The following is a 12,122-nucleotide window of genomic DNA, read 5'->3' as shown; positions in this document are numbered from 1 at the left end:
TAGTATACCTCAAAAAGTTGTTTAAACATGACACTAAGAATAATTGAAGTAGTCTAAGTCCTAAGGGAAAAATAGATCTGTGGGGTACATTGTAAATTTGCACTTGTCCTCACTGGTCTCTTATGCGCAAGGAACTGCTGTTGACCAGAGAATAGGAAAGCTAGCCAGCCTCAGAACACGCTTTTGAATCCAGGTTTGGCCACTTCCTAGTCAAATGAACTTAATCAAGCATGAAGTAGCCTCGATGGTTCTCATGTTGTCGTTGAATTACCTGCACAGCAGGATTGTTTGAGACAAATGAGACCTTGTACCTGGGCACTCAGTAAATGCTAAGGTACATGTTAACCTCGTTTTATAGTTGCTTGATTGTTGAACTTGTTGCCTGTGGCGATCACGCTTCATGCTAGGAAAGATGCTTTCCACCCAGGAACTGCAAAGGCTTTTTTAATTGGCTTGTTTTCATGGAGATTTCTTTTTTTGTTTTTGTTTTTGTTTTTTGAGACTGAGTTTCCCTCTATCACCCAGGCTGGAGTTCTCTGCTCACTGCAAACTCCACCTGTAAGCTGGGATTACCGGTGTGTGCCACCACACTGGGCTAATTTTTAAATTTTTGGTAGACACCAATTTTCATTGTGTTGCCCAGGCTGGTGTCGAACTCCTGGGCTCAGGTGATTCGCCCACCTCAGCCTCCCAAAGGGCTGGGATTATAGGCATGAGCCACCAAGCAGAGACCATTTGTGGAGTTTTTTTAAACATAGTTTCTGAAAGCTGCTCCTCAATAGAATTGTAGATACTGTACACTGTCCAGGCACTATGTCTCATGCCTGTAATCCCAGCACCTTGGGAGGCTGAGGCGGGCAGATCACTTGAAGCCAGCCTGGCCAACATGGCAAAACCTCATCTCTACTAAAAATAAAAATAAAAAAATTTGTCGGGTGTGGTGGCTCCCGCCTGTAGTCTCAGCTACTCGGGAGGCTGAGGCACAAGAGTGCTTGAACCTGGGAGGTGGAGGAGAATTTTAGATAAACTGTAACATTAAATTTCAGGATGGACACGCCGGGCATGGTGGCTCATGCCTATAATCCCAGCATTTTGGGAGGCCCAGGCAGGCAGATCACGAGGTCAGGAGTTCGAGACCAGCCTGACCAACATGGTGAAACCATGTCTCTCAAAAAAATACAAAAATTAGCTGGGCACAGTGGTGCACGCTTATAGTCCCAGCTACTCAGAGGCTGAGGCAGGAGAACTGCTTGAACCCAGGAAGCAGAGGCTGCAGTGAGCTGAGATTACACCACTGCACTGCAGCCTGGGCGAGAGAGTGAAACTCCGTCTCGGGAAAAAAAAAAAAAAATTCAGGATGGACAGAAATTATACACAATAAAATCGTAGTGTTATAACACTATAAAGTAACAAAATAACCAATCAGTCATGACAGATCCCATACAGACTTTTAACTTGATATTCACCAGATACCTGAAAAAGAAATGACAGATACCTCTTAGCTCATTCTGTTGTCCAAGGGCTAAAATTGAGTAGGTGTATTTTAAATGAATTAGACCTAAACTCAAGTTTTAGAAAATTCAATTTAAATGGATACTGTCCTGAAACTGCCTATTTTTAAGGCTAATGTGATTATAGTCGTGAACATTATTCACTAGGTTCCCATAAAAGGTTACATTAAACATCTGTGTATGCTTCCACTTGGTCCAGAAAGGATTTAGTACTGCTCACAATGTTACAAGTTAATAAAATAACTGAAAATGTGGGATGGTGAAGCTAGGAACAGGGAGAGTGAGTTATGTGGAACCACAGTGAGGTTATTGCATAGTTTGTGGGACAAAGGACTTCACACATGCCAGGACACACCCGGAAACTTGGTTTCTAAGCTTTCATATAGTCAACTCAGTGACATAAATGAAAGCAGTAGGAAAATCACAGGATCCACAGATTAAAAATTAATAATACAATGTAAAAAACAGTTGCTTGAGAAATGCAGGGGTACTCCTGACACGAAAATTACAAGTATTTTCTATAAGTTGCCCTAGAAATAATATTGTGCGGTGAGCATAGGGAACATTTTCACACTCAACCCAGAGATAAGGTTCACCACACCACGGGACAGGGCTCAGTGTGGACCACTGGCCACCCACAGCACAGCGAGTGGGAGCAGGGCTGCCTGAACCCACAGCCGCCAGACAGACAGCACCACACTCCGGTCAAGTGATGGGAAATAGCCTTTTGATTTTTATTTCAAAATGAAAAATGTATCCCAAATGTCAATGTAACCAAAATATCATTTGATTGCATTATATTAGCACAGAAATTATACAAGAAATGTTACTCTGACACTTCTTATTTTCATCTGTTTGTTTGCATTTTAAAGTAATTAACAAGAATTTAAAAGCAAAAAAAAGACATTTGTTTTACTCATCTGAGAATTCCATGTTATCCTTGAGTATACTTTCAATATAAAGGTAGTTGTAGATAGCAGTACCAGAAGGAAAATGCTGTCAATATGAAATGGAGTCATTACATATTTTAATTTTTAAACTTTAGTTTAAACGTTGATTTAAAAATCAAAATTATACTTTAAAATTTTAAAGACTTGCTTTTAAAATATAGGTTTTAATTTGGTATTATTATTTTTATTTTATATAACTTAAATCCCTTTGCATGAAAGTGAAAAATATTCACATATATCAGTTGCTAAACATATGACAATCACATGGCAATTCTCATTTTCACTAATACTCATTTCAGAAAAAAATAAGAAATGTACCTTAGTAATTTTCTTTTTATGGTTTCAATTTTTACATAGCCTCAGATGTCAAAAACAGGCTACATTTTAGTGTGAATTACTCTTTTTGGGCACATAATGCACAAAAAAACTCTAAAATTATTTTTATTTAGTATTATTCATCTTAGTTGCTAATGGAGACATACTAAAATTAATCTTCACATTAATTTCCCCATTGTTTTAAAAAATGTATGAGATCTATAGGGAAGGAAAAAAACCAGAGCCTGTGAATTAAAATGACAACAGATAAATTAACAGGAGAAAAGACATACAAATTTTATTCATGTTTTTAATTTTATAGGCACAGGGGCGGCACAGAAAAGAAATGAAACATGCAAAAAAAAAAAAAAAAAGAGGTTAGAATTGGGAGCTTATATACCATTTTAACAAAGGGTGACAAATTGTGGAAGAAGTGACTACAAATGAAAGGGGATTTGGGCTCCTAGGGCTGATACAATTGTGAGAAAGGAGGCTTGGCACAGTGGCTCATGCCTGTAATCCCAGCACTTTGGGAGGCCGAGGTGGGTGGATCACTAGGTCAGGAGTTCGAGACCAGCCTGACCAGCATGCTGAAACTCTGTCTCTACTAAAAATACAAAAATTAGCTGGGTGTGGTGGCAGGCGCCTATAATCTCAGCTATTTAGGAGGCTGAGGCAGGAGAATCACTTGAAGCCAGGAGGCAGAGGTTGTGGTGAGCCGAGATTGCGCCACTGCACTCCAGCCTCGGCAACAGAGTGAAACTCCATCTCAAAAAAAAAAAAAAAAAGAAAGAAAGAAAGATAAAGGAAAAAAAGTTGTGAGAAAGGGCTATTTTAGTAAGGTTTGCTTATGCAGACTCATCTTGGTGACAGCTCTCTGTCTCTGTGATAAAGATCACTCTTCTCGTCCTAGTACAGGGTGGGGGATGTTTATGCTCTTCTTTTAGGCAGAAAGGGGGAGAACAGACAGCTCTTCTTATATCTGATGTTTCTCGGTTGCCTTCAGCTCAAAATAATCAATATGCCAGTGTGACATAATTGGGGGTGGCATATTTTGATCCCTATCAGTATCCTAGCCTAGCTCTGAACAAATGTTTAATTATATCTAAAGAAGTTGCACTGGCTGGCCAAATATTTAATGACTTTACAGTATCCTTTTCTATGTGTTTGCTTATGTATTTTTTAGTAGAAATAGTGGTATTATGGCTATTTTTAAAAAGTCTTCATGTTTTAAAAATAATGTTAAAATAACATGATATGGTGCCTTATAAATAAAATATTTGTTTTAAAATAATAAAAGCAGTGTAAAAAGGGATGAGCTATAAGGTGAAAATTTATTTTCATCATGAGATGAAAAGAAATTGGCCATGTGTTGATAGATGTAGGACCTGAGTAATGGGTACCTGGAGGTTCATTCTCTCTACTTTTATAAGTTTGAAAATTTTCCTTGTAAAACATGGAAGTAGCAATCACAACAGCAGCCATGGAATTCACCATGAAGTGTTTAGAACCCTTTAAAAAGTAAATATGTGGGCCAGACACAGTGGCTCATGCCTGCAATCCCAGCACTTTGGGAGTCCGAGGCGGGTGGATCACCTGAGGTCTGGAGTTTGAGACCAGCCTGGCCAACATGGCAGAACCCTGCCTCTACTAAAAATACAAAAATTAGCTGGGCGTGGTGGTGCATGTCTGTAATCCCAGCTATTCAGGAGGCTGAATGGGGAGAATCACTTGAACCCAGGAGGCAGTGGTTGCAGTGAGCCGAGATCGTGTCATTACACTGCAGCCTGGACAACAACAGCAAGGCTCCATCCTAAAGAAAAAAAAAAAAAGTAAATATGTGGAAGAATCATGGGGACTTGGCTGTATGCTAGTCCAACATATTTACCCATGAGGAAGTTGAAGTGAAGAGAGATTGTTGTTGCTTTTCTGTTTCTTCAATGTTATCTAAAACATCTAGGTACCTAAAAACCACTGTGCCTACAATCCCTATTTTACTCTTGATATCAACACATGCTCCAGAAATTCTGTGTCTTGATTCTTGGGTCAAGCACTTCTCTGTAATTCTGTCTCAGGCTTCAGCTCAAACCTAGAGTTTTGTCCCCATAAAGAAGTTTCGGTCCTCACTAGTGAATCTAACCCAACCACAGGACATTAAGGTTTATCCTATGAGCTAAATTTACACTTGGCATCTTTGCAATGTATTTTTGAATTGTGGAAGGACCACAGAAGTTTCTGAGCTTTACAGACCTGCGGGAATCCTCATTAGTGTCTTGTGTTGCTTTAACAAGGTACCCTTGTACGAGATCCCCTGTACTTTATCCTGTAAAGAGTGGATCTTCTAAAATAGTGGTTTTAAAGAAACCCAGTAGAAAATTAAAGAATAGAAGATGATTTAATATGTGTAATAAAGGGTGGTAGTATGCATAGTGGTTAAAAACACATGCTGTAAAATAAGATGTCCTGCCATTAGCTGCTTTGCTGCCTTGAGTGGGTTACTTAACTTCTCTGAGCACAGTGATAACAGCCACCTCTTCCAGCTTTGTGAGAATTAAATGCGATCATGTGTTTAAATACTGTGCACGGTACCCTCCACAAAATGAGAACTGCGTAAGAACTAAATAGGGATTATTATGTGAGTAAGACCCTTACTGTGACATGCAGGAAATTAACACAAAATGAGAAAAGGTATTGCGAAGGACAGGAGAAAACAGCAGGAGCCGAAGCCTAAAGGAACGAGCTGAGGCCTGGGGGCGCTGAGAATCCCAGCCCCGCTGGGCAGGGCCTCCAAGCCGGGGAGCTGCGGGGGTGCGCTGTTTGCAGAGACAAGTGGGCGGTGATGCTGCTGTTTCTGCAGGAGGGAGCGGGAAGGTCCCTGAGCAGAGGCCCCAGTAAATGCTTCGGAGCTGGAATGCCTTCCCTTTCCAGATCACCGTGGGCTGAAGCATAAAGGCCTCCCGCCCCGCTGCGGCGCACATCCATCCTCTGGCGAGGCCAGCCCGGCATCCAGCGTGGTCCAGTGGCCAGAATACGCCCAGGCCATGGCCGCCCCTCCACAGGCCTCCGTTTCATGGGTGCTAAGTGAGTCGAAAAGCAAAGGCGTCTGATGGGAACCTCAGTTTCTCCTCTGCCTGCCAGGAGGCCACGTGCGTGCGGAGCGGTGGATGAGTGTGGCGCTGCAGGCGCAGGGCGAGGGCGGCTCCGGAGAGGCCCAGGGGCTCAGCATGCCCGGCTTTCCGCAGCCCAGCTTCGGGCTTCTACTCAAGGTGGGGTTTCTCAGGCAGGGCGTGTTGGGCGCGCCTATGGGATCACTTGAGCCTGGAGCTCGAAACCAGCCTGGGCAACATTGTGAAAACTACCATCTCCCCCGCTCCCCTGCCAAATCTCTAAACCAAAAAAAAATAGTTGGATATTGTGGTGCACACTTGTAATCCCCGCTACTCAGGAGCCTGAGGGCAGAGAATAGCTTGAGCCCAGGACTTGGAGACCAGCTTGGGCAACATGGGTAAAGCCCCGTCTCCAGGAAAATACAAAAATTAGCAGGGCGTGGTGGTACGCACTTATAGTCCCAGCTACTTGGGAGGCTGAGGCAGGAGGATTGCTTGAGCCCGGGAGGGCGAGGCAGCGGTGAACCGAGACTGCACCACAGCACTCCAGCCTGCCCGACAGGGCAGAGTGCGACTCCGTCTCAAAAACTAAAAATAAAAATAAAAAAAGATCAGTTTCTCAACCCCCTCACTGACCTCTAGCCACATGCCTGTTAGCTCTGGGGTCAGCACTGTGTGGGCTTATTTCCATGGCTGGTTGGGTAGTCAGGTGACCATACGACCGTATCCCACGCAATTTGGAGCCCTTTCCGCTCTGCAGGTCCTGGAGCAACCCGAGACCCTTCCTGGATTAATGGGCCGGTGCGCACGGGCTGCACGCCTTCCCTGCTCTCATCTTGTCACAGCCTTTCCTACACCTTAGAAACTAGACAATGGGGTTCAATATTTCTCTTTTTTTGACCAAGTTTAGATTGATTCTCCAGTCTTGGTCGTTTTTTTTAATTGCATTTGGAAACCTGTTATAGTGAATAATTCTTATGTGAACTTTTATAAAAGTCTGGTGTCTATGGTTCCTGTGTCTGAGTAAATCCAGTTAAATTTGTTTTCATGTAGCATGAGTCTATAGTTTTTATATATCATATGTCTGTCTTGTGTAGAGAAATCAGGTGCCCAGATCTGGCAACTGGAAGATCTGTCACCATGAGGCAGTGGAGTTACTCTCTTCGCCGCCATCTTGATAACAGCACAATGCAGGACTGATCTTTACACGTGTGTGTGTGAAGTGTGTGTGAATATGGGTTTGGATGGCTCTTTGAAGGAAATTTTTTTAAGGAAGCCTATAAACTCCTTTACTGGATTAATGGGAGCATCAGAGGAAGATTCTAGAAGGAAATGTAAACCTAGGGAAACAAGATGAAAACTGAGAGGTTTAGCCGCCCCCTTCCGGGGAAAAATGTCTCTTTTGTTTATCAACTGGGAACCATTTGGGTTTGTTGACAATGGTGACAGACAGATAGAGATATAGACTATGCCATAACCTACAAGATTGTCCCTGACACTATGAAATCAGAATTATATTTTCTAAACACTAATAAACCTGTACTCTGGGTGCTTCACTTCTACTCCCCTTCCAATGATTTATACCTAATTTTGTATTCATCATTTTGCATCTCTTTTTTCAAAGAGGACCTTCCAAATTGCAAGCATTAAACCTTACAGTGCTTGGATCCACCTTTGTATGGAATTCTGAGTCCTTAAGAAAAAGTACCAATCCTTCTTTGTTTCCTCCAAAGAATCTATGTTGATTCTTAGAAATGTGGCTGCCAGGAGCAGTGGCTCACGCCTGTAATCCCTACACTTTGGGAGGCTGAGGTGGGTGGATCACAAGGTCAGGAGTTTGAGACCAGCCTAGACAAGATGGTGAAACCCAGTCTCTACTAAAAGTACAAAAATTAGCTGGGCGCAGTGGTGGGCACCTGTAATTCCAGCTACTCGGGAGGCTGAGGCAGGAGAATCGCTTGAACCCGGAAGGCAGAGGTTGCAATAAGCTGAGATCACACCACTGCACTCTAGCCTGGGCAACAGAAAAAAAAAAGAAAAGAAAGAAATGTGGCAGTTGTGATAAGCATGAAGGAGGAGATGCCTGGGACAGGCCACGGAGCCTCAGAACCCTGACGATCAAAGGCAGGCAAATAACTGCCGTGGGAAGGTTGTGAATGTCCCCACAGAGTGTTTTTTGAACATTTACATAACCTCTTTTGTGTTTAGCTACTAATGTAGTCATTTGCTTCCAAAGCCCTTTTGGGTAATTTTGCCAATATGAATTCATAAGCTCTTCATTTGCTTTTGAGGTGAAAAATGTTCTTTTCAGAGTGTCTTGCTTGCTATAATATTAGGTGAAGTTGAGCACAGTGACCTCGTGGCTCTGGAACGAATGAAAAATCGCAATTCACAGTTAACTCCTAGTTGTTGTTTTTTTTTAATGAAAAAATAAATAATTATTCCCAAAATGTGTAATTTTTAAAGTTCCTTTTTTATGCACCTCATATGTCTGGGCCGAATTTAATCCAACTACTCAACCATGTCCATTCCTAATCATAACTCACATAGAAAATGGAAAAGACAGAAGCTAAAACAGAACTTGCCATTATAATATGAATGTTTTTTATGGCTGAGATGATGGTTCAATGAGTTAAGTTACTGAATACTAAATAGCATTATGCTGTTAATTATATTTATAGTTAATGTATGATATTAACTTTGACATAATTTGCATTTTGGGGGACTTTCTGGAATGATAAAACTATTTTGGGCCAGGCACAGTGACTCACGCCAGTAATCCCAGCACTTTGAGAGGCCGAGGTGGGTGGATCACTTGAGGTCAGGAATTCAAGACCATCCTGGCCAACATGGTGAAACCCCATCTCTACTAACAACAACAACAAAAAAAAAAATACAAAAATCAGCCGGGCATGGTGACAGGCACCTATAATCCCAGCTACTCAGGAGGCTGAGGCAGGAAAATTGATTAAACCTGGAAAGCGGAGGTTGTGGTGAGCAGAGATTGTGCCACTGCACTCCAGCCTGGGCGACAGAGTGAGACTCCATCTCAAAAAAAAAAAGAAAAAATTTGCAATTTGACTTGAGTAATGATAGCATGCATGAATACGTTTTTCATCATACTAAACATAGGGCAGGTGCATTTTACTATGTAGACTTCCACAAAGAAAATCTGAATGCTACTTGCACAAAAAACCATTTTTTGCATTTTTTTCTTTTAACTTTTTAAAAGGTTATTACACATTTTTCAAAAAACTTGTAACTCTTTCAAACTTTAGGAATTCTTTGATCATGTGAAAAAGCTTTGGGACGATGAAGGCGTGAAGGCATGCTTTGAGAGATCCAACGAGTACCAGCTGATCGACTGTGCACAATAGTAAGTTGTGTCCTGTACAAGCCACAGGGCCCTTTGAAGAATATGATTGCATGCATGACTATGCTGCCTTCTCAGTACTTCTGAAGTTTCCTGAGTGCAAGAAATGAATCATTAACCTTTTGTGACAGAAATCAACTTTTAAAATGAGACACGTTTAGTAGATGGAAAATTGAAAATCCAGTAAGAATCAATGTTTCTGAGAACCAGAAAGTTCCGTTCATTTTGTCCTGATTGTTGTCTTCTGTTCTCTTCATTTTTTGACTTTTATGTACAGCTACATGCGTATTGGTAAGTTAAAGTGTACTTACATCGTTATTGTTATGTTTTGATTTTGGAGCAGGAGCCTCGAATTAAATGTTAAAGTAATACAAATCTTGTGATCAAGGACAGGCTCTTACTTGAAGTAATGTGATCATTCCGTACACATTAGAAGTATGCCAGAAGGCCAGGCTCGATGACTCGTGCCTGCAATCCTAGCACTTTGGGAGGCCAAGGTGGGTGAATCACCTGAGGTCAGGAGTTTGAGACCAGCCTGGCCAATATGGTGAAACTCTGTCTCTACTAAAAATACAAAAATTAGCCAGGTGTAGTGGCAGGCACCTGTAGTCCCAGCTACTTGGGAGGCTGAGGCAGGAGAATTGCTTGAACCTGGGATGCAGAGGTTACAGTGAGCCGAGATTGTGCTGCTGCACTCCAGCCTGGGCCATGGAGAGAGACTGTGTTTCAAAAAAAAAAAAAGAAGAGGAAGAAGTATACCAGAACCTTGAAAATGGATGATAATGAATGTAATAAGTAAATATTTGATGAAAAATGTAGTTAAAAAAGGAAAAAGGACACTCGTGCCAGGGCTGGCTCATTGTTTTTTCCTGAAACACTTATTTTCTATTGTGTTGTGTTTTGCTTTGTCTGATATAGCCTACTACTATTAGAAAATAATGGTCCCTAGAACAATATTAAATTATTAAGAAGTTCTAGATATGTTTGCTGTTTTGATAATTAAAAACTGTATTTGACTAGTTGTTTTATGTAACTCTGTGGATAGCAAGAAATGAACAATTTTACATTTTAAATCTGTAAACTCTAAAAATGTATACACATGGAAGAGATTCCATAGCATAAAATCTGGGAATTCGCAGTATTTGGAACCAGTGAGTGGAGCTGCATTGTGGATGTTGATTTCCAGGAGCAAGTGGTTGTGTCGGCCCAAGCTCCTGCTCACTAGGTTCTGCATCCAGTCACCGTCCCCCGTGGGATGGGCCTGGAGCACCCAGTGAAGCCCAGAGAGTGAGATCCCAAGGGTCCTGTGGCAAGAGCGGGAGGAGGAGGAGAAGGCACTGAGCATGGGTGGGGAAAGGTAGAGTGGCCATAAAGAAGTGAGAGAGGTTGATGGGGCCAGACACCCCCAGGGCTGAGGACCACAGCAAGGAACTTGGGTTTTCTTTCAACTGTGCTAGCAGCCATCAGCTCCAAGCTGAGGTTGTCAGGAGAACAGAATGTAGAAGGCAGAGACCCTGTGGGGTGCCTTGGGTCAGGTCACAGTGGCCATGCAGGTGAGTGCTGGAAGATAAAGGGGCAGAACCAGCTGGTGGACTTAATGAGGGAGGTGGAGGAAAGGGGTTCAGGAGGGAACAGGGTGAACCACAGTGCCATTTACTGCAGTGGGGACATCTGGGAGACTTAGGAAAGAGATCCAGCTCTGATTTGGAGATGTTGAGTTTGAGATGCCAAACGGAGATCCATGTGGAGACATGGAGCAGTCAGTCTGTTGTCTGATCCTGGAGCTTGGAAGAGAGGCAGATGGCCCCAGTGTGCCTGTCATCAGCTACTAATGGTATGCACACCCTGGGAATCCAGAGCACTAGGAGCACCTGCAGAGAGGAGAAGGCCCTGGAGCACCTGCAGAGAGGAGAAGGCCCTGGAGCACCTGCAGAAAGAAGGCCCTGGCCCGGGAACGTTGTTTCAGGCAAGGAGGAGTTTCACAGCACACCCAGCAGAGGGCAGGGGTTATCCAGGCCAGACTCTGGAGAGGCCCAGAAGGAGAGCTGATGGTCCTAGTAACGTTGTACTTAACCTCTTTCTTACCTTGTCCAAGGACAGGACATCCCACACTCGGTCCGCTGGCATGTGATGAGTGCACTTGGCAAGGCAAAGTATAGTAAAGCATCAAAAATGGAGCGCACGCCTGCTGCAAACACCCTCAAAGGACCATAGAAAGGGTTAGCCACCTCCATTGTATAAGCTAAAGAAAATATTTATTCACAAAAATTTTTAATTAATGAAAAAAGGATATAAAATGTCCTGGCCGGGCACTGTGGCTCACACCTGTAATCCCAGCACTTTGGGAGGCCGAGGCGGGTGAATCACCTGAGGTTAGGACTTTGAGACCAGCCTGGCCAACAAGGTGAAACCCTATCTCTACTAAAAATACAAAAATTAGCCAGGCATGGTGGTGGGCACCTGTAATCCCAGCTGAATGCTGAGGTAGGAGAATTGCTTTAACCTGGGAGGCAGAGGTTTCAGTGAGCCAAGATGAATGCACCTTCATTCCAGCCTGAGCAACAGAGTAAGACTCCATCTGAAAAAAATAAAAATTAAAAAATTAAAAATGTCGATTTCCTGCCATGCATGGCAAGCTTTTTAAGACTTTCCTTAAATAACGTTTTGAAATTGGCCCTGCCCTTTAGTTTACATTTGTGAATACGCTTCTGTGGTTGCTCTCACGTTATCTGGTTGCTTTACGTCTGGGTGTGGGAGTTGGAAAGGTTCTCAGTGGAAATCCAATATAGTCTGAACAGCTATTTTTTTTTTTTTTTTTTTTTTTTTTTTTTTTTTTTTTTTTTTTTTTTTTTTTTTTTTTTTTTTT

At 42.5% G+C, this 12,122-nt stretch overlaps 1 protein-coding gene across 2 annotated transcripts in view; it reads left to right on the top strand.

Annotated features, from left to right (window-relative positions):
- Positions 1–12,122, top strand: part of GNAL (G protein subunit alpha L) — a 194,435-nt gene that overhangs the window by 132,289 nt on the left and 50,024 nt on the right. For both annotated transcript variants that reach the window (XM_017498485.2, XM_017498486.2), the window contains exon 5: positions 9,162–9,259. In XM_017498485.2, coding sequence (XP_017353974.1) covers positions 9,162–9,259 — 98 coding nt within the window. The remainder of the gene's footprint in view (positions 1–9,161; positions 9,260–12,122) is intronic.

This window comes from Cebus imitator, unplaced genomic scaffold (assembly GCF_001604975.1).
Source record: "Cebus imitator isolate Cc_AM_T3 unplaced genomic scaffold, Cebus_imitator-1.0 Scaffold242, whole genome shotgun sequence".
Classification (NCBI taxonomy): Eukaryota; Metazoa; Chordata; class Mammalia; order Primates; family Cebidae; genus Cebus; species Cebus imitator.
This window is presented reverse-complemented; position numbering and strand designations above follow the sequence as displayed.